This window comes from Bos grunniens, chromosome 14, assembly GCF_055505025.1.
Source record: "Bos grunniens cultivar Pamir isolate PY7600 chromosome 14, Bosgru_T2T1.0, whole genome shotgun sequence".
In the NCBI taxonomy this organism is placed as follows: Eukaryota; Metazoa; Chordata; class Mammalia; order Artiodactyla; family Bovidae; genus Bos; species Bos grunniens.
The window spans coordinates 75,301,934-75,325,163 of NC_141178.1; the positions used below are offsets into that span (position 1 = coordinate 75,301,934).

At 50.7% G+C, this 23,230-nt stretch overlaps 1 protein-coding gene across 1 annotated transcript in view; it reads left to right on the forward strand.

Moving 5' to 3' along the window:
* The window catches only part of TG (thyroglobulin), a 235,284-nt gene that overhangs the window by 192,272 nt on the left and 19,782 nt on the right, over nt 1-23,230 (forward strand). The window contains exons 42-45 of the mRNA XM_086337437.1: nt 1,811-1,975; nt 3,424-3,591; nt 17,439-17,620; nt 20,065-20,172. Coding sequence (XP_086193563.1) covers nt 1,811-1,975; nt 3,424-3,591; nt 17,439-17,620; nt 20,065-20,172 — 623 coding nt within the window. The remainder of the gene's footprint in view (nt 1-1,810; nt 1,976-3,423; nt 3,592-17,438; nt 17,621-20,064; nt 20,173-23,230) is intronic.

A 23,230-nucleotide genomic window follows, 5' to 3' on the forward strand; every position in this document is an offset into this window, starting at 1 on the left:
TTAGTGTGTGTGTGTTTTCCCTTAAGACTGAGCATCTGCGGTGGTCTTCATCATTGGAAACAAACCCAAGGGCCCAGGGACTCAACCCATCATGATGGTGAGGGTTCAACCATCGTGAACCTATTCACTGCCACCATTGCTGACCTCCAGGCCCTGGGTTGGTTGGTGTTTTTCTTGTATTACTGCTTAAACCTGGAGTTAGGACTTGCCCTGGTTAACAGATGCTGAAGCTCAGAGCAAGTCTTTGACTGGAGACCCACAGAGCCCCTCTGTGCCTTAACCCCCATCATCTACAAAATCAGATGATAATTCCCCCTGCCTCATGGGATGATTGTGAAGCTTAAGTAAATTATGTGGGTGTGTGCTCAGTCATGTCCAACTCTCTGTGACCCCATGGACTGTAGCCTGCCAGGCTCCTCTGTCCATAGAATTCTCCAGGCAAGAATACTGGAGTAGGTAGCCATTCCCTTCTCCAGAGGATCTTCCCAACCCAGGAATTGATCTAGACCCTTCTACTTTCTTCCTGGGGTCCTGAGCACAGTACGCTCTGAAGCCTGACTGTCTAGAAGCCACAGGCTGTTTCTGCCTCTGATAAGATTTTTGTGCTTGGCTAAGTTGCTCATTTCCCTGTTTCTTTATTACCATGTTTATCAAATGGAGACAGTAACAGCTGCTAAGGTACACAGCTATTGTGAGGACCCAATGAGATAAAACAAGATTAACTCAAGTTAATTGAAGTCTCCAGTCAATGGCCGTTCTGCTACTGTTGTTAGAGGTGGCATTGTGAGAAATGGTGGTGATGCCAGCAGTCCCGCCCTGGCTGTCTCAGATTCCGTGGGGGGCCCCAGCCTATGTCTGAGCTGGAGGGAGGGGTTGACCCACAGAGGACAGGCCCCAGGATCCTACCCTGCTCAGCTAAACTCTTCTACCCCGGGCGGAAGATCCAATCCCACCAACCGTCCAGGCTGAGACCCACTGCCCAGGACCTAGCAACCACCACCTGCCTTCTTAGAAAATGCTCCCAGAGACCTAAAGATTTTACGGAGACTTACAATGACTGCCAATACAATTTATTTCACGATGACTGTGTTTCCATCACCTTCTAGGTAGGCATCTATTTTCAAGTCTGACTCTATCTTAACCGAGCCAGGAAAGCTTGCTATTTAAGAAATCCTCAGGAGGCGTTGGTGGGATGTACCCACCTTTTGTGGAGTCCTCTTCTCAGAGGACAGTTCTGATTTTTGTCCCTGCTCAACCACCGTCAACTCTTTGTCTCAATATGCAACCTTAGTTTGGGCTTCCCTGGTGACTCAGATGGTAAAGAATCTGCCTGCAATGCAGGAGACCCGGCTTCCATCCCTGGGTTGGGAAGATCCCCTGGAGAAGGGCACAGCAACCCACTCCAGTGTTCTTGCCTGGAGAATCTCATGAACAGAGGAACCTGGTGGGCTACAGTCCATTGGATCGCAAAGAACTGGACTGCATGACTCACACACACACACACACACACACACACACACACACAACCTTAGTTCATAGTCAGGACTGAAGACCACTCTGTCTACTGCCCTCACTTCACAGGTGAGAAACCTGAGGCCCAGAGAGACTCATTCAAGACCACACAGCATGTTGATGTGATATTGAGCAGCCCTGACCTCCCAGACGCCTATGGGCACTCGAGGGAAGGGTCCTGGGACTCCCACACCTGGAAGAAGGACGCAGAGCCCTGATGCAGCCCTGGGGTCTCTGGGCTGAGCAGGGCGTGGGAGATGATCTAGACTTTGGGCTCTGAGTCTGCTCTCTCTTCTAGGGTGGCTCTGCGCTCTCCCCTGCCGCGGTCATCAGGCCAGAGAGGGCTCGGCAACAGGCAGCTGCTTTGGCAAAGGAGGTTGGCTGCCCCAGCTCGTCTGTCCAAGAAATGGTGTCCTGCCTCCGCCAGGAGCCGGCCAGAATCCTCAATGATGCCCAGACCAAGGTGGGCACTCGTATGTGAGTTGGGGACGGAGGGATCTTTTACAAGTGGAAACCAGGCCAGAAAGGAGACAGGACCCACCCAAGGCCACGCAGTAGGCTGGTGACCAGCTGGGGCCAAATGCATATTCCCTGACCACCCCCCCGCCTCCCTGAGCTGTGCCTGGGCTGCAGTACGTCATGGACCAAACTCGGGTCCTGAGGATCGACTGGTCTCTGTGCACCAGATTTTGTCTGTACTATGGGGATAATAGGGTTTCCCAGGTGACTCAGTGGTAAAGAATCCACCTGCCAATGCAGGAGACCCAGGAGACCTGGGTTTGATCCCTGGGTTGGGAAGATTCCCTTAGAGGAGGAAATGGCAACCCACTCCAGTATTCTTGCCTGGGGAATTCCATAGACAGAAGAGTCTGGTGGGCTACAGTCCATGGGGTCCCAAAGACTCAGACACGAGCATGCATGCAGAATGGGGTTAATAACGGGACTCTTACAGAGTAGAGAAGATGAAGTGACATCTGTAAAGGGTCTTGCTGGGATCATGGTGTCACCTGGTCAGGTCACAGTAACATGTACTGAGTACTGTGGACAGGGCTGCAGTGCAGCGAGGCCACCATGCCCCTTAGACATGGCAGCTGTGTGCTTCTTCTCCAACGTATAAAGATGGTGCTACAGCCCCCAGGCTCCCTGCCTGGCCCTGATATTGACAAAGGGGACTCTAGAAAGAATAACTTGTCATCTGAGCTGAGGCTTTCATCCCTTCTGCAGCGGGCCTGGACTCATGGACCTGGAGCAAGTCTTATCCTCAGCTCTTCCAAATATGAGCTAATCAGACTGTGACTAAAGCTGATAAATTTCCCGTCATGTCCTGCCTTTGGCCACCATCACGATCCATATCCCCTACAGGCTCAGGCTTACCCTTCCTCCCAGTGGATTTGTTGTCATCTCGGTGGGAGGTTCTGGGATGCTCTCCTAGGGACTAGTCACTGCTCCGAGTAAGACTCGCCATCCTGACCCCAGCACTGTGGCCTGGTGTCCTGCCTGCTTGCTGTTCTGGCCACGTTACTCTCTTTCCCAGTAGAGCTTTGGGTGAATAGCCAGCATTGGTGCTCATTATGGTTAAGACTTGATTAAGCGAAGCAACTGTGTTGTGCTCAGTGGCTCAGTCGTGTCTGACTCTTTGTGACCCTCTGGACTATAGCCTGCCAGGCTCCTCTGTCCATGGGATTTTTTAGGCAAAAATACTGGAGTGGGTTGCTCTTTCCTTCTCAAGGGGATCTTCTCTACCCAGGTGTTGAACCCTCATCTCCTGCATCTCCTGCATTGGCAGGTGGGGTTCTTTACCACTGAGCCACTGGGGAAGCCCCTGGTGAAGCAGTACAACTGGCTATTTCAGTATCAGTTTTTGAGGATGAAGTCTATATAAACCATGACACCACTTTGCACCTGATGCAGCTTCTGGCTGTGAGTGGTCCTTTCCACTACTGGGGTCCGGTGGTCGACGGCCAGTACCTCCGAGAGACCCCAGCCCGAGTGCTGCAGAGAGCCCCACGGGTCAAGGTGGATCTGCTCATTGGAAGTTCTCAGGACGACGGGCTCATCAACAGAGCCAAGGCTGTGAAGGTAGGTGGGAGGGGCCTTAGGGTGTGGCCCAGTGACTCTGGACCTAAGCGAGACCTTGGTCAAGAGTCATGGACTTGCTTGCTTGTTATTTTCAAGACAGTCACTGGAAAACTACATGTACACAAGCTCTGTAAGGAATTTAGGAGATGGTAGTGGGGGTGGGGTTCAGAAATAAGACACCTGCTGTGCTGTGAGCAACACAGACACAGACACATCCAGAAACTACATCTGTGAATGTATGAATCACAGTGGGAAACCGTCAGCAAGGCTGACTCAAGAGGTCTGTAGCTTCAGGGTTCCAGCTGTGCATACCCCTTGTACCCACGAAGGATGCCTATCCCACAGAGCCTAGGAGGAGAGGTGGGTGGATGAAGGCAGTGTGGCAGGGAAGCCCAAATGTGAGCCTTGTGGCTTGTTTGGAGACACAGCAGAGTGTGAGGGACTCGTGGGGTCATTTATCTGCCTGAGCATATGCTTCCTGCTCAGACCAGAGAGGCCATCACTCCTCACTAGGATGTGGCCACCCCTGGGAAGGGGTCGGGCACACTGGCCCCTGGCCCACCCCCTTCTCTGTTCCTGATGGCCCTCTAGGTTGTCAACCTGGGATGGTGGTCCCAGCTCATGACACACACAGAGGACAGACAGTCAATGTTGGCTCAGTTTGACTCTATATAAGGCAGTATCATTGGAATTAATAACAGCAAATAAGGATCATTAACACAACTGAATGGGATCTCTCATCCTTTGGATTATTCTATTCCCTTGGGTAATCTACCTCCTGTGGGGGAATCTATCTTAGAGCAAAAGAAAAAAAAAATGCAAACTACCATTTTGAGATGAGATATGTTAATATATAAAGGTATTAGTCACAGCATTAATTGTTATAGCAAAACATTGGAAGCAACTCAAATATCCATGAACAGGGAAGTGGTTAACTGAATGAAGATACACATGAACTATTGGATATACATAATGTAGATGCTAAAAAGAATGAACCAGGCGCATCTCTCCTGTCTTGAGGATGCCTGTGATATGTTATTGAATGGAAAACAAAAGTCAGAACCCAGAGGAGTGTGAAATTAAGGTAGTATTCGTATATTTAAAAAAACAGTGTATATCTGTAAATATGTAAGTGTGTATAATTGTATATATTTCTATGTGAAAGAATAAACAGCAATTAACGTGGACTATCTCAGGAGGTGCATCGGTGTGAAAAAGAATTTTCATAATACTATGAATTTAGTATTATGAACATTACTAATGTACATATGTACACATTATCTATAACATATATGCATATATATGTGCCTATACAGGTATGTATGGGCTTCTCTGGTGGCTCAGTGGTAAAGAATCCACCTGCCAATGCAGGCAATACGGGTTCAATCCCTGGTCCAAGAAGATTCCCTGGAGAAGGAAATGGCTACCTACTCTAGGATTCTTGTCTGGAGAACCCCATGGAGCCTTGCGTGCTACAGTCCATGGGGCTGCAGTCGGACACGACTTAGCGACTGAACAACAATACCATGTATATGTGTATAAATAGAGAGCTGTGTGTGTGTGTGTGTGTATTAGGAGGTGGCATACGGCACAGCTTATTCACTGTCAGCTTCCATTGGTTGGCTCACAGCCATGGAGAAGGAATTTTGCCTCTGATCCATCTCTACGTTTTTCTGCCACGCATCCATCTATGACTCAGCCCTTTATTTCGAGGGTCTGCAACTTGGTTATGAACCAGACTGACAGTTTCACTGAGGAAAGGCTGAAACAAGGCCACTCTCCACCACTAGCCCTGGGCTTTTCTTTAAAGCAGTGGCTCTTCAAATTACTTTTGATCAAGTCTGTCATCAATTAAAAAGTAGGAAGCTTAGTCATTCGAGTATTAATAGTATACATGCATAGTCCTATACCAATTGTTATAAAAGATTCACAAAAACAGAACGTTTTAAAGCATGAGAAAGAAATGAATGTCCTTTCTTGCTGCACGCTCTACATCCTCCATGTGGGAGACAGTGCCCTACAGCACGGGCAGGTTGGAAAGACGTGTGCATCAGCCCTGGAGTCCCTTCCATGCAGTTCCTCATTTCACATGACCCGGCAGGGGAGGACATGGGAAGCTTTGTGCAGAAGATATTCTATCCTCTAAGCTCTAAGCCTTTGGACCATGCACTGAAAATGCATCCTAGCCCATCTCCAACCTTAGGGAGAGGGGAAGAACTGCATTCCTGGGAGCCTAGGGAGCATCCTAGACAGGGGGAAGCAGGCCCCGGCAGCAAATTCCTAGACACCCCTAACTCCTGGTGGAAAAGCCATCCATCCACTGGAACCGGGGGAGGGGAGCTTTTATTTATTAATTTGTAAGCTTTTTATTTTATATTGGAGAATAACAGATTAACAATATTGTGAGAGTTTCAGGTGGACAGCGAAGGGACTCAGTCATACATATACGTATATATCCATTCTCCCTGAAACGCCCCTCCCATCCTGGCTGCCACGTGGCATTGAGCAGAGTTCCCTGTGCTCTACAGTGGGTCCTTGTTGGTTGTCCGTTTTAAATATAGCAATGTGGACACGTTGGTCCCCAGTTGATGGACCTGGTGCTAGGGTTGACCATAGGACAGCTCAGGTTTATATCTTGGGGGTGATGACAGCCCAGTGTAAGAGGATGGTCTGTGGCTGCCTTGGTCTTTCCTCTCCTGGCAGCATCTTGGGATTTTGCCAGCTCTGCCCTGACTCTCAGAGCCCCCATGGCAGGGAGCCCAGATCCAGAGAACTGGCAACCCTCCGCAGCAATGTGTTTCCATCCCTCTCATTGAGTTTCCCTTTAGAGGCTTTCAAGGAGCTGTTTCCTTGGTCCACTTGCAAAGAAAGATGGTGTCTGCTGACGAGAGCTCTCTGCCCACATCAGGAGGCGGGTAGGGGGCCAGGCTCCAGATCAGGGACCTGGCCGGCAGGTCCGGGTGGAGTAGCGCCCGGCTGTGTTCCGGTCTCTGCTTGTATCCAAACCCGTCCCAGCCAGTGCTCCTTTAGCACCTTCGTTCTGGTTAGACTGTCCCTGTCTTACTTCCCTCCCGTGTTTGTCCTCCTGTGAACAGGCACTAGTGCAGCCATTGGCAGGGTCTTGGGAGACTATGTCCCCCTGGGAACTCACCCAGGGGCTGACTGGAAATTTGGGAGGAAGAAGGATGTGGTAACAGTCAGGCTTGGGGCCAAATGCACACTTGCAGAGCCATCACGTGTACATGCTTGCATCTCCTGGACTGACCTGTACCTCCAGCCCGACTCTCTATCTCCCACCCGGGCTTTTCCCTTGAACCCTAGACTGGCTTAGCCCAGGGTCTACTTGGCATCCTCACTGAGAGGTCTCATCGCTTCTCACTCTTAACATAGCCAGAGGAACTGCTGATTCCACTGATGCCCTCCTCCAGCCCCAACCAGCTTGTCCTCCACTGTCCACCATTGTAATAAACAGTAGCTCCTGCTTCTGCAGGCACAGGCTCCAAACCTCTCTTTCTTGCTCCCAGCTTTCCATCAGCACGTCTGTGTGGCTGTATCTTCAGAACGTTTCCAGCCCTCTCTCCCCACCACTTCTGCCTTCACCCTGACCCATGCCATCATCTTTCTCCAGGATTTTTATAATGGCCCCCAACCATCGTCCAGCTTCTGGTTTTGCCTCTTATGAGGTGTAAGAACCACCGTGGCTGGAGTAATCCCTTCACAGGATAAGTCAGATCCCTTCATTCCTCAACGTCCTCCAGTGGCCTCAGCTCACACAGGGGAAAGCCCCAGTCCATCACGACCGCTATCTGATACGGTCTCTGACCTCATCTGCTGCCGCTCCCTTCTCGCTCACTGTGCTTCAGCCCAACTGGTCCCTGTGGCAGTCCTCAGATCTGCCGAGCACACTCCCACCTCAGGATCTCGGCACTTTCCGTTCCCTCTTCTAGAATGTTCTTTGGCTGTGCTGGTTCTTTTTTGCAGGTGCAGGCTTCTCTAGTTGTGGCTCGTTGGCTTAGTAGCTCTGTGGCACATGGGACCTTAAATTCCTGACCCAGGATCGAACCCTCGAAGGTGGGTTCTTAACCACTAGACCATCTAGGATGTTCTTCTCCAGGTAACTCACTGCCTCACCTCCTTCAGAAAGAACTTGCTGGACCACTCTGGTACAGAGGGCACCACACCCCCAGCAGTCTTTCTCTCCCTTGTCCTGCTCTCCATCCTCAGCACTTGTACCCCTGAATGTCATCTATTTGTCTATCATATTTCCTCCTCCACTAGAATGTGAGCACATATAAGTCGCCCTGAGCTCAGAGACTTTATCTGTTTTGCTTTCTGCTCTATTTCTGGTGCCTATAAAAGTGACTGGTACACAGTAAGTGCTCGATGAATCTTTATTAGTTTGAAAGAATAAAATTACGGATCTGACTTAGGAGTCTTTAAGGAAAGATTGGGTTGACCAAAACCAATAATTCATCCTCAACCAACCTTATGGATCAGGGATTATTATCACTAATTTTCCAATGAGAAACCAGTTCAGAGAGAAGTCAGAATTCAAATCCAAGTCTGTCCAACTCCAAAGGCACTCTATTTCTATCCCAGCCTTCTGGGAAAAGCCGACCTCCCCTTCGTGAGCTTGCTGTCCACCAATGACAACATGCTAGATGCTCACACGGACAGGAACTCAGGTAGAACCAGGGCCACTCAGTGCAAAGGACTTCGCAATTCCTCCCCCACTCTTCTTTTATCTCAGCCATAATGCTATGAGGCCCATACTCATGAAGCAACACTTAACACCATTGTACTGAGGAAGAAACATGTTTTGAGAGCATTGATATTGTCCTCAGGTCACCTAGGGGCTTCCCTGGTGGCTCAGATGGTAAAGAGTCCACCTGCAGTGCAGAAGACCTGGGTTCAATCCCTGGGTCGGGAAGATCCCTTGGCGAGGAAAATGGCAACCCAGTCCAGTATTCTTGCCTGGAGAATCCCATGGACAGAGGAGCCTGGTGAGCTAAAGTCCATGGGGCCACAGAGTCAGACGCGACCGAGCGACTAAACACGCACGCATGACGGGTCACCTGACTAGCCATTTGCAAAGCCGAGTCCCCGCTGCAGGTCCTCTGGCTCCAGTCGGGGGTGCTTTCTGTATTCAACTCTAGGAAATCAGGGGGTGGAAATGCACTAGCACCATCTACACCCTACAGACAGATCATAGCCCAGAGGAGTCCTCAGAGTCCTGCCTGGCACAGAGCTGCCATGGACCAGCATGGACACCCAAGTGGGAACCACGCTACCAGCTGCCCTCTGAATGTGGTGTTGAAGTTCCCTTTTTATTTCCAACAACCTTGTGCCCACTTGCCCTCCGGGTTACCCTGCTTTGTCTCAGCCTGCTCGTGACCTGCATTCAGGGTTGGGCTGTGGGTTTCTCCATTTCCCCCTGGACAGCTCTGTAGCACTTGAGTCCAGCTGCCATTAATCAAGGAGAAGCCCCGGGTGGCACATCCCCAAGGACCTTCATCCCAGCAATTCCTTCTCCCCAATCCTCCATCCATCCGTATCGGCCCCGCCTCTCCCACCCTGTCTGTGCTGAGAAGCAGGACAGATCCACTAGAACAGAGTCTCGAGCATGTTTTCCCAGCACAGAGACCTGTTCAATTAGTCATGCGACACTTAACAAGGTCACTTACTGTGCCCCCAACACTGTGCTAGGTGTTTGGGACATAAATACAAATTAAATTCCTGCCCTCGAGGAGCTCACAGTCAAGGAACAAAATAGAAAATGGCAAAAATAAATCATTAAAAGGCAGTTTGATACACACCGTTTGGAGAGACAGACACCTACTGCAGGACGTCTGCGCAGGTGGGGAAGAAGGGGTCATTGGACCCACAGTAGCACCGACAGCAGAAGTGACCCAGTGATGACGGAACTGGCCGGTACCCCGTCCCCTGAGCTGTCTGTCAGCAGAGCGCCAGAGTGTCCTGGGTGTCCACGGATTGTAATCAGGAGAATTTGAGCTCCCTAGAGCCTGAGCCTCAGTTTCCCTATCTGTAAAATCGGGAGATTATCAGTACATATCCCCAAAAAGATGTTGAAAGAAAAAAATACAGGCAGTAAGTAGCATGTGCTCAATAAATATTAGCTTTTCCCTTGATTCTTTAACTGTGCTATGACAATCAATATCAAAGCTATTGTCCCCAGTCCAGAGAATTATCCCGAGGAGGCAGGAATACAAAGAGTGTATGATCACCGAACCACCTCGCCTGACCTGCACCAGCTTTCCAAATCGTGGCAGATACATACACATGCTTTCCTCTCATTCCACTCTTGCATCAGTACCATCCAGAGCCCAACCCCAAACACACACCATCCAGCTTCCCAGGGAAAGTCATGAGAGAGGTAGATAGACATACCTCCCACCCCAAGTGAGGCCCCAGACTCACCCGTCTGTCACAGCAGCGGAGACCCAATAAATTCCCTCAGCCCAGAGAGGGTGGGTAGGGCTTCCAGCGAGTCCACGTGAAGACCCTCAGCCCCCAGCACCCCAGGCCGCCTGTGGCCCACCCGAGGAGCCTTAATGACACCGGCAGAGTTAACCACGTACCGGTGGTGCATCGCCGCGCCCTGAGATGCCTGCGATGGCTCTGTTCACAGAGAACGATCTTATTTTCTGAAGTAGCAGCTTTCCGTTGAAATTCTTCGTCAGTCACCGTGGTGGGGATTTTTCCCTCTTTTCTCTCTCTCTCTCTCTCTTCCTAACTGGTGAAATTGACAGTCTGCCTACATTAACCGGGCATTAATTTGCATGATCAAAAGCAGATTTGTTCCAAGAGGCAATGCTCTGCCTTCCCCTCCAAGCACAAGCATCTCCAAGGAAGGCGAGAAAAAAACCGCAATCGGCCCCCGCCGTGTTGCCCCTGAGCTTGGCCGGGAGTTGGCCTCATCCAGGAGCAGGTGGGGTGGGGGCCCTGCAGGGAGCTGGGAGGGGGAGGGCAGCCCATCTGAAAGTTGGAAAGTGGCACCTGGCAGCCCCAGGAGCTGGCATGAGCCCCAGCCCGGGAAAACCAAGCCTTTGGTGACAGATTACAGCAGAGGGGCGTGCCAGAGTCTCAGGGAGCACATGGATTTCCTGTGGAGAGAGACGGGGACTGCCACGCCGAATCCCCAGCCCTTTGGGGTGAAGAGATGCGAGGGTGCGGACCCTAGACATCCTGGGGCCCTCTGGAAAGCCAGGACCCAGAATCAGAAAAACAGGTTGGGATTCCTTGCTTTAGCCATGCCATGCAGGCAGCTGAACCAGTCTGAGAGCTAGCATCTCTTTAGTCTTTGAATGGGCACAGGGCAACCAACCCTGTAGTTAAGTGAGAACTTGTGTTTTTTTTTTTTTCTTCTTTTAGAATTTATTTTTAATTGGAGGATAATTGCTTTGCAATGTTGTGTTGCTTTCTGCCATACAACAACATGAATCAGCTCTGTGTGTGTGTGTGTGTGTCCCCTCTGTCCTGAGCCTCCCTCCCACCCCTCTAGGTCATCACAGAGCACCGAGCTGAGCTCCCTGCGCTGTACAGCAACTGCCCACTAGCTAGATATTTTACATATGGCAGTGCATATATTTCTATGCTACTCTGAGAGGGAAATGGCAGCCCCATCCAGTAGTCTTGCCTGGAGAATCCCATGGACGGGGGAGACTGGCAGGCTACAGTCCATGGGGTCGCAAGAGTCGGACACGACTTAGTGACTAAGCCCACCGGGCTGCTCTCTCCGTTTGCCCCACCCTCTTTTTCTCGCTGGCCCACGTGTCTACACCTGCACCTCCACATCTGCGTCTCTGCTCTTGCCCTGCAGATACGTTCATCAGTGCCATTTTCTTAGATTCCCTGTGAATGCGTTACTCTATGGTATTTGTCTTTCTCTTCCTGACTTACTTCACTCAGTATAGCAGGCTCTAAGTTCATCCACCTCAGTTCAGTCGACTCAACGTTGTTCCTTTTTACGGCCAAGTGATATTCCATTGCTGTGTATATATACCACAGTCTTTTTACCCATTCACCTGTCGATGGACGTCTAGCTTCCTTCCATGTCCTGGCTGTTGTCAATAGTGCTGCAATTAATATTGTGTTACATGTGTCTTTCTGAATTATGGTTTTCTCAAGGTCTATGCCCAGTAGTAGGATTACTGGGTCATAGGGTAGTTTTAGTCCTATTTTTTAAGGACTTCCAGGCAAAGGTGACAGCACCCAACCGTGGGAGCTGTATGTACCGAGACCCCTCCACGCTGGTGCTGTAACCAGCCGACCCTTAGCATTGTCACTCACCTGTGTCCCTAGTCTCAGTATCCCCTGTGCTCTGTGAAGGGAAAACCAAGGATCAACGGGTTTGACTCATTTCCCCAAAACAGTAAAAATATTTTCTGACTGTGCCAGTAAAAGATGAATGTAAGCCAGGCTGGATTCATTATTTATTTTTTTTAAGATTTTCTGATGCAGACCAGTTTTTAAGTCTTTATTGAATTTGTTGCAATATTGCCTCTGTCTAATATTTTGGATTTTTGGCCCTGGGTTGTGTGGGATCCGAGCTCCCCAGCCAGGGATGAACATGTACCCGCTGCCTTGGAAGGTGAAGTGTTAACCCACGGACTGCCAGGGGAGTCCCTGGATTCATTAGTATATGTTCATTATTATTATTAATTTTTTCTTCTGATTTAAAAAAAAATTAAAAGGAACATTTTATCATGGCCCCTACAATTACAACGGGACCTGGCAGAGGCCTGCTGGAAGGTGAAGTCAGCCTTTGGTCTGGTCACTTCCACACCCAGTGGTCAGGGCAGGAGGGATCAACACAAACTCTCTGAGGGCTCACCTCATGGCTCTGGGGAACGTTGTAACCCCCCACCCCCAGCCCCCACCAAAGAGATCAGGCTCCTGGCTCACAGAGTTTATGTTCCAGAGAAAGGACAGTGGCAGTGGTGTGTAAACAAAGGAAATAGGAGTTTCAGATCATGGAATGTGCTCTGAAGAAAGCTGTAACAGTAACAAGAGAGGAAAGGAAGCGATGGGGGAAAGCACTTTGCAGGGAGGTCGGGGAGGGGACTTCTGGTCCTGAGTGGTGAGAAGAGCCTGTCGTGAGTGGAGCCAGTTGAGGAGCTGGTGCAAAGACCCTGGGGCAGGGCTGGTTTGAGAGGCGAGAAGGCCAGATGCTGTTAAACCCAGTGGGTGATGGAGGGGGCAGTAAGAGCGGAAAGCTGACCTGTTAGGCCATCTGAGCAGCGACTTGATTCTACTTGCAGGGGGCCATTATCAGAAAGTGCAAACTAGAAAATGATACTCCTGATCAGTGAATCTGAAGAGCATTCTGGCGGCTCTATGGAAAACCGACTGTGGAAAGATAACAAAGGATTGAGAGACCAGACTGAGGTCCACTGTGAGGCCCAGGGGGCCAGCTGGTGTGTTAAGTTAGGGCTAAAGACACGGTAGAGGGGAGGCAGGCCCAGACTGGGGATACATGTAGCATCAGCAGTTGGGTAGGTGAGCTTGGAGTTCAGGAGCGAGTTCAGAGCTATAGATACAGATCTGGAAGAAAACCAAGAAATCTTGATTTCACAGAAAGCCAAGAAAGGAACGTGTTTGTGAAAGGAAGCTGAGGTTGAGGGTAGAACGTCATTGGAAGTGGTGTGAGATGGGGGCAGAGATCTGACCCCTGGACCTGACAAGATGTAGGTCCCGGGGGCCCTTGATAGGAGCGGTCTCAGGGGGGTGAGGGGAAGGCCTGAGTGATGAGGGTAGGCTGAGGAGGGAGTGAGGAAGCGATCGTGTGCTTCCCAAACCCGCCCTCTTTCTGCTTCACCCCCGTCTCTGCTGGACACCAGCCCTCGATGGTTTGCACAACCACTTCATTCATTGACAAGTTAGCTCTTCTACCTTACCAGGCTGTTCTGTGGGAAGGTCTGTGTCCTGTTCACTTCAAACCCCTCAGCTTCTGGCCACAGTACGTCTCTGACGTATGCCCATTAAATGAAGGAGGATTTGTGTCTCCAGGTACCCTGGAACTCTAGAGAATTCTGGGGATGTTTGTCCGTTCACTGCTCCTTTCAGCGTGCACCTGCTTGCCTTTGGAGATGCTTCTCTGGGTCTCTCTCTCCTCCAGCTTACAATGTCACACCATTTTGCATAACTTCAAGGAGGGGGAGAACCAGGGGCTCCTGGGCTTCCTGCTGGGGCTTTGTGGAGCTGGGGACACCAATGGGCAATGAATCTTCTGAGGCCACACACAGAGCCAGGTCTGAACCCCACATTCAGTTCCCTAGGCCACCAGCATGCAAGGTGACTCTGGACCCCTCTGCAGTCTCTAAATGTTCCCCAGGGCTCCTCTAACTGTTCTGTGGGGCATATTCAGGGCAGCCCTATAAAACCACGCGGCTCAGATGTGCCAATCCCTGATGGCCCTTAATGAGCCCACGCCCAGCAAACCCGCCTCTGAGGAAGGTCCTGCCCATAATTACAGCTTGTGCCACTGGCCCCTGGCTTGGCAGTCACGTGGTGGCCCCACTCCCTCCCGCTGCCTCTTTAATTAAACCAGCAATGGCATCTGTGCTTCTGTCCCTGCCAAGCAGGAAGAGACCTGGGTCTTGCTGAAATCAGGCCCCTTTGCATCCACACACGCCCCGCTGTGTCCCAGGTCCACGCTCCAGCCATCTCTCCAGACTAGTGACCATGGACACTGTCATGTCCAGCTCGTCTGAGCTACTCAGGTCCTGTTAGAATGTGAAATGAATTGCAGTCTCGTGACAGCAGAAACTGGGACCTTCCTTTCAGCATTCTAGCTGTGAAACTGTTCAGGCTGTTTGAGGTGCTTCTAGTAAGGCCCGGGGCTTAATGGCGTGCTGCTCCTAAAAGCGGCCTCTTTGTGGAAAGAATTTTCGCAGCACCAGGACAAGGTCAGTCATTCTCCAACAGTGATTCCAAAGAGGAGTTCCAAGGGTCTGGCCCCACAGCCAGGGGCACCAGCACGGATCAGGTCTTACTGTAAAACATGAGCTCCTCTGAGCCAGCTGAGCTGGGCCCAGGGTTGAGTCTGCATGCATCCAGCAGTAGGCATCATGCTAACAGTGTGCACGTGTAACCTCAGGACAGTTTAATTAAGAGGGTAATGTTATCGTGCCCATGGCACGGAGAAGAAAACAAAGGCAGAGAGGTCCAGGAAGTCGCCGTGATGCACATCCGATACCTAGCAAAGCTGGCATCCAAGTCCAGGTCTTTCCAGCTGTGGGGATTTGAATCCAGGAGGTTTGACTTTGGACTTGCAGCTTCTCCTGTGTTATCTCTACGAAGGGCAAGGTCTTCCCTGTTCATTTTGTCCAGCACTTACAGAGCACCACACCGAGTCCTGTGGTTCAGGGGTTCCTCGGTGGTCCTGGAACAAGAATAGAACAAGAATAGCCCCTGGGGATTCAGTAAAGCATCCTGAAGGCACCCAGGGGCCCCTGCCTGCATCTGGGACAAGAAAAAAAAAAATTACTCACATCTACTGACCTTGTGTGCCCAGAGCTGTGTTGTGCCCTGTATATTAAAGTTTTGTTGGAATTTGACAGTGATTCTATGCAACTGCCCAACTCATGGTGATTTTGATATTTCAGTGAAATACACATGCTAAATGTTTAGCAATAATCGGAGTTATGTGAATGGTGACTAATATAATTTGGGGGATAAAATATGTCAAAAACTCAGAAAAGGGCAGATAATAACATGATGGTTTCCACCTAAACTATTAGAAGATTGTGAAGTCAATTAGATTGCAGGCAAGCATTTTGAATAGACTAGACCAAGACTACAATACAATACAATACAATGAAAACTGTCAGATACATCATAGATGTTAACAACGAGAATGAGTGTTACTTGTGAACATTACTACAGGCCTTTCAGTGTGAGTGTGTGTGAATTCCGCATGTATCCAATGTCTTTTATTATAGATCATGATCAGAAATATTTGATAATATATGCATTGTATAATAAACCCATGTTGATATAATAAACACTGATACAGTAGGCACATTCAGATTTAACAGGTATTAGCATTTTTTGCCATATTTTCTTCAGATCTTTTTCCAAGAAATAACCCATTATGATAGAATTCAGACTAAGCCATCTTTGCACACCTCTCCCTATCTCCTTTCTTCATCTCTCCCAAAACTGGCGTGTAGCCACCAGCAGACGTGCTTCTGATCAGTGATTCACACCTTGGTCCAGGCTCTTGGTGAGCCAGGCTGAAGGCAGCACAGCCCGTGACCCCAGTGGGTTGTGTCTCAGACAGCAGGGATTCCTTACTGATCATATCCACTCCTTGAATTCTAATCACAGGCCCGGTGTGCTTAGGAACGTTTAGGAAAACAATCTAAACACGTCAGGAAGTCCTGATAAGCACATGTTGGTGTTGACATAAGAGTCTAGAAATATGTAAACACACACCCCAGGACTGTACAGGGGCCAAGGGGCCTGGGCCTCACACGCTGGAGCTGCATCTCTCTCCTCCCCTTATCTTCAGAAATAAGGAAACTGAGTCCTGGCGGGGGAAACATGGCCCTCCCCAGGCTCTTCCAGGCAGACAGGACAAGTAAAGAAGGGAAGAAGGAAAAGGAGGAAGACAAATACCATACGACTTCACTTGCAGGTGAAACAAACAACTGAACAAACCAAACCAAGCAACAATAAACGCGTAGACACAGCAGGGGCCGAGTAGCGGTGATCAGAGGCGGGGGTGGGGGCAGGGAAGACGGGTAAAAGGGACTGACTTCAGTTTCATTTACTGTCTCAGGCGTATGTGATGGGATGGAAACTAAACCTTTGGTGGGGAGTTCACGGTCGGGTACCCAGAAGTAGGAATAGAATGTGGTACACATCCAAGTCATCTAACGTTATAGACCAGTGATACTGCAGTTTAAAAACAGATTTTGAAAAGAAGAGAGAAGAAAGAAAACAAGAAAGAAAGAAAAGACAGGAGGGAGGGAAAGATGGGGGAAGGAAGCTAGACAGGAAGGAACGGAGGAAAGAAAGGAAGAAGGAAAGGGGAAAGACTTACTTGCAACTGGACGCCCATCCCCAGAGAGGTGCCTGGGGACCCCTCCCCATCCCCGCCCATCCTCTGTGAAATCGCCCTGCCCTCGGCCTCACCCTGCTCTGCTTCTCTTCATAGCACCTGTCCCGGATGAACGGTGTAACTATTTGCTTATTTTCCACCTCCACTCTCTAGAACATGAGGCCCGCAAGAGCAGGGACGCTTGATCAGGGCTCTCTGAACAGCATGCTCAGGGCTGTTTCCCAGGCCTGGCAAGCAGCTGGCCCTGGACCTGGAGTGGGTTTGTCAGTAGAAGAGGGTACAGAGAACATCCTTACGTTGACTGCTTGAGTCAGTGAAGGAGACGGGAGTCTGCTCTCCTAACGAGACCACGTGACAGGCTGGCTGAGCACCCACCGTGAGACCCAAGAGCAGCCTGCCGCAATGGCTGGCGTTCAGTGAGCGCTTGCTTGCTGCCGGCGTGCTGTTCGGTGCTTCACGTGTATTCAGCTTTTACTCTTCCTCGCAGCCCTGCCTGGGTTGGTGGAGGCGGGCTCCGCTCTGTCCGTTTTCAGGCTGGGAGAGGGGGCGCAGAGAGGTACAGCGCTTGTTTAAGGTCACGCAGCTGGAAGGAGGCAGCGCTGGGATTCGCACCCAGGCGTCTGGCTCTAGTACCCATGGGCTTCACACCATCTGCCACTGCTTTCCAGAGAGAACATTCTAAACCAAGTGTTGGAGCGACGCTGACTCGAGGCCTTTCAGAATCTGATCGGGCGATTTCCGTATCTTTTTCTTTTTCAAGCAATTTGAGGAAAGTCAAGGCCGGACCAGTAGCAAAACAGCCTTTTATCAGGCGCTGCAGAACTCCCTGGGTGGCGAGGCAGCAGACGCCGGTGTGCAGGCTGCGGCCACGTGGTACTACTCCCTGGAGCATGACTCGGACGACTACGCCTCCTTCTCCCGTGCCCTGGAGCAGGCCACGCGGTGAGCCCCCTGGGCGCGCGGGTCTGCCTCCACGCGGGCGTGGGGATGCTCAGGCCATTTGGGGAGAACCGGGGCACAGTGCTGGTGCTTTTCGCTGCCTCCCTCATTTAGTCCAAAGTGCGGGCTGCCTGCCTGCATGGGGGAGACACGAGCAGTGACCCCTTCCTTCCCTCCATGGTACTTGCGCCTGCTGTATACGCCCTGCACTTAGAAGCTGAGCTCAGCTGGTGCTGATGGAGAACCAGGGAGTGGGGCGCTTGGCACAGAAGGGAACAGCCCAACCCAGCAGAGAGGACCGCCGTCCTCCAGTCCAGCAGTCTGGACCTAGGCTACCCTTGAGAACCGTGTAGGGAGCACTCGAAGGGTGGGGCAAGAGCCCAGGCCTCATAAGTGCTGGTATATATTTCTCAGATGGTTAAAAGTTCGCCTGCAGTACAGGAGACCTGGGTTTGATCCCTGGGTCAGGAAGATCCCCTGGAGGATGAAATGGCAACCCACATCATCATTCTTGCCTGGAGAATCCCATGGACAGAGGAGCCTGGTGGGCTATAGTCCATGGGGTCACAAAGAGTCCAACAGGATGGAGTGACTAAGCATGAAATGTATTTTTAGAGTCCCTCAAGTGACTCTGCTTTTGGACAGAATTCACCTTGCACAGGAAACACAGGCCTAGACAGGGGAAGGTTTGTGCCTGACGCCACACCTAGGATTGAGGACGCAGGGCTCCTGAGGCCGTGTGCCCCTTCCCCAGGATGCTGTTTCTACACTCACACTCACTGTTTATGGGCCTTGTTGCTCAAGGTCACTGCCTCCAGCTTCCTTCCCTGGGGAAGTCGGCCCAGGTCCCCCACCCAGGAGCGGTGAGTGGATGCCCCCAACCCACACGTCTGCAGACCGTGCCTCTGTCATCACAGTTAAGAAACAGCCAGGTTCTGGGTCTCTCTGCCTGTGGAGCCCCTGGGATGAGACCACAGCGGGGACTCTAGCTCTTGAGTCACCTGTGAGTCCCCCTTGGCATGTTCTGGTTCCCTGGCAGGCGCCCCTCCATGGGGGGAGAACCTGGTCGGCGGGGTTTCGGCATCCTGTGGCTTCTTTCCTGTCCTTGGGGAGGTCCACGCTGGCCCTCGCTCTCCGTCCCTGGGGACAGAGCTGCTGTCGAGGCTCGGAGGCCCCTGCTGAACTTGCCTGTGATGGAAAGAGCTGGACTGAAGGGTGTTGAGACATGCTTCCCTGCTTGGTCTCTCTGCCCAAGAGTCTGCGGTTTCCAATCAGAGCATCATTGGCTCCGAATAAAACTTTGTACCACCCCCTGGGACCTCAGGGCCCAAGAAGGCTCTAATTTTCCCTCCAGTGGAGAGTTCAGCTTTGAACCCTTTGAACCAAATGGCCAGCAGCTGTTCCTGGAGGCCCAGCCCCAGAATGGACCTTAAGGGCTCACAGATGTCTGACTCCTGGGCCCTGAGACTCTCACAGCCACGTTGGGACTGGCTCAGATCCATGTTGTGGAAAGAGCTCAGGCTAGAGTTCAGAAACACATGTTCCTTCCCGTTCCAGCTTTAGCCTGTAACTGTCTTTGAGAGTAATCCATGAGCCGGGGTCAGGAGTGGAGGTCTGAGGGAGGGCAGGTAACCCAGGAAGGCTTCACTGATGAGGCAGACTCCTGGCCAGGCTGACGCAACAGCCTTCACAGGCCTCCCTGCCTCCAGTGTCCTCGTCACAGTGTTACCAGGGTGGGCCTCTCTGAAGGTCTGCTCCTACCCCTGTCCTGCTCACCGTTCTTCTAGGGCCCATGAGCTGAAGACGGCTGCCTCCATCTGCACTTCGAGACTCACCCCACCAGCCACATGCTCTCTGAGAACCTTCCCTGTGAGCCCTGGAAGTGCTGGTCTCCACCTCCGGAGGAGGCAGCCCTCCTCAGTGATGGACTTCCATGAGTCCATCACTTACCAGAATCTCTGCAGTGCTGGGCTCATGGGCCCCAGTTCGCAGCTGAGGATGTGGAGTGTCAAGGAGACGTAGAGATGCTGTGTGGGATTCAGAGCCTGGTAGCCCCAGACTCTTGAGGTCTCTGTCTTCTTTTTAAATTCATGATTATGTTCAGCTCCACAGTGTATTGTATTTATTTGACTATAAGACGTTTTGTTCCCAAGTTTTTGGGTAAAATTGATCTGGGAAGATGTTTCCCACGGGTCTCTTGACCCTGAGATGTGTCGTATGGACCACAGTGTGTGACCATGGCCATCCATGAAGCAGGCTGGACTGTGCAGGGGGCCCAGCTGGGGAAAGAGGAAAGCTGGGAGTGCAAGGAGCAGGTGTGTTCTCTATGGGTGTGTGCAGAAGGGCTGGTAGCCCAGGGACCCTTACCTGGGAGAAACCTTTACCCAGCATGGTTGTCTATAGAGCTGGACATAGCTAGACACCCCCCTCTGTCTTCCTCTCACCAGAGACTACTTTATCATCTGCCCCGTGATCGACATGGCCAGCCACTGGGCAAGGACGGTCCGAGGAAACGTCTTCATGTACCATGCTCCAGAAAGCTACAGTCACAGCAGGTAAGGTGGCCGCGTGGCCACAGTGGGTATTTTCACGTGAAGGGAATTTGGCTGAGGGTCCCTGTCACTTCTGCGATCCACAGGGTAACAGAGAAAAGATGGTAGGACCTCCGTACAACTCCTGGTTCAATGACGTGGAACACATCGCTTAACTTTTCTGAGTCTCATCTGAAAAATGGGTAGAACAGTAATCGCCGCTGTATCTCACAGCATTGTAGGAAGGGCATTTAGGATAAAAGATGTAGAAAGCAGTTTGGGATTGCAACATTAGCTATTCATTGATTGACCTGGCTTGGGAGGAGGAGCCATCTTTATTAATCCTATATGTTTGTGCCTCTAAAAACTGAACAGTTAGCTTAATTTAAGAAAATGGCTTTCCAAAGTATAAAAAGATTTTTTTGCAACAAAAGGAAATAATGATCACCTAGAGATACCAGGTCCTAAATTCTAGAACCACTAAATGTGACCTCTTAAGGAAAAAGGGGCTTGTAGATGTGAACAAACTAGGGATCCTGATGCAGAAAAAAAAAAAAAAAACTATTCCTGAATTATCCCAAAGGATCCTAAATGCATTCACAAGTGTCCTTATAAGAGGGAGGTGGGGAGATTTGATACACATAGAAGAGGAGGAAGCAGAGCTTGAGTGATGCACATATAAGCCAAGACATGCCAGCACCACCAGAGTTGGAAGCATAAGCCCTGGCTTCTTCTCTGCAGCCTCCAGAGGCAGCATGGCCCTGTCCACATCTGGATTTGGGCTCAATAAATCCGGTTTTCTCTCCAGAACCATGAGACAGTAAATTTCTGTTGCTATAAGTCACCAGTTTAGGGTAATTTGTTACAGCAGCTACGACAAACTAATACAGTCTCCCAAATATTCCAGTTTTCCTAAGCAAGCACTCAGTGTTTACCTGGCTTCCCTTGACAGGTTTTTAAATTTGTAACACTGCACAGAATGTCTGGTAAAGAATCTTCCTGCAATGCAGGAGACCCAGGTTAGATCCCTGGGTTGGGAAGATCCCTGGAGAAGGGCATGGCAACCCACTCCAGTATTCTTGCCTGGAGAATCCCATGGACAGAGGAGCCTGGCAGACTACAGTCCATGGGGTGGCAAAGACTCAGACACGACTGAGCGACTAACACACACACACACACACACACACACACACAGAACATCCATCTTGGTGAGGTCAGCAGTGTTGGAATGACCTTTGGCATTTTACAGATAAAGAGTCCGAAGGTCAAGGAGCTTCACATGATTTCCCTGAAGACAAGCGGTGGTTGGTTATAGAACAGTGAGCTACTCAGCTTCTCTGAGCCCCAGAGTTCTCTTTCCATGAAAACGTGTGGTTTCTCTGCTTAGAAGTCTGTCAGCCTGCTCCATTTCCTAGAGTCAAGCAACTGGCTCCAGGTTGTGGGAAGGGGAGTCATGTCAGGCGAGGATTCTGCTGAGAAGGCAGTCAGTAGAGAAGGAAGAGGGTGGTGAGGACAGTTGAAGGTTTGGACAGAGATGAAAGAAAGCCTTGTAACCCTGTGGCCACCGCGTCCTGGGGGGCCAGGCGTGGGAAGCCGTTGGTGGAGGCTGCCTTGGCAGCACCTCCCAAATGCCAGGGCTCTCAGGAATTCATGCCCGGGGCATTTCTTCAGTCTGGTCTGCCCTCTCTTCTAAGGTAGAGGTTATGGCAGAAGCTGTGAGCCTCCAGAAGTAAGATCATCAAAAGCCTTCAACACGTGCATGTACTTTCGGACTCCAGAATTTTTCTGATAATTTTTTCACTTATTTATCTATTTTTGGCTGTTCTGGGTCTCCTTTGCTGCATGGGCTTTTTCTCTGGTTGCAGCGAGTAGGGGCTACTCTAGTTGCGGTGCGCGGGCTTCTCATTACATTGGCTTTAGGGCACATGGACTTGAGCAGTTGCCGCACTCAGGCTTAGAGGCCCTGAGGCATGTGGGATCTTCCCAGGCCAGGGATCGAACCTGTGTCCCCTACACTGGCAGGTGGATTCTTTCTTTACCACTGAGCCACCTCAGTGGCTGGGACTCCAGAATTTATAAGTGGCAAAAAAAAAAAAAAAAAAGAACTGCACCTATTATATGAGGACGGAAACAATCAAAACAAAACATAATGAAAAGATCCACAGGATTCTAGCCAGAATCAGTAATGCTTTGACCCCATCTGAATTCGTTTCCACTCTGGGGTGGTTAGAACAACAGTTCTGGAGGCCCAGAGTCCGGAATCGAGGCGGGAGCAGGGCCACGCTCCCCCTGGAGGCTGGAGGGGATGATCTGCTCCAGCCCCATCCCAGCCCCTGCTTCCGGGGCCTCAGGCATTTCTTGGCTAGTCGATGAACTTCTTTCCACTGTGCGTCCATATGCAGATTTCTCCTTTTTGTAAGGACATCAGTCCTACTGAACTAAGACCCACCCTAATGAGTTCCATTTAACTTGGTTATCTCTGCAAAGACCTTGTTCCCAATGAAGGTCATATTCTGAGGTCCTAGAGGTAGGGGCTCCAACATGTCTTTTAAGGGGGACAGAATTCAACCCGAAGCACCACCTTTCTCGGTAATATGACAGCCCTGCTGGGGAGGCTCCTGAGAGACAAGGATTCAAAGCTGGCTGTTTGGGACTTAGGATTGGGATGGTCCTGGGAGGAGCGATCCTTGAACAGAGTCCAAGACATATCCTCAGTCTCCCATGGCCAGTTTTGTGTTCTGTGTTGCTGAAGAGCATCTTCACACCCTCCTGGGGACCGACAGGGCTGGTCTGCAGAACCTCCCTTGAAAGGAAGACATATTTGTGCATCAGAGACACACAAAGCGCCTGCTGGGTCTTTATAGTCACAGTGCCTCAGGGCCAAGAGACCCTCCTGACACAGAAAGGGCATAGTAGGTGCTCAGGAAACCATGATGAAGGACAGAAGCTGATCCAACTACCTCATTTAACAGGTGGGAAAGTGTCCTTTCCACTCTAGTTTATAGGCACCTTCGGGCTTAGTTTTGCCATCTGCAGAGGGAGTAAGGTGGTGAGAGAGGTCAGGAGTACTCAGTCTTAGCTG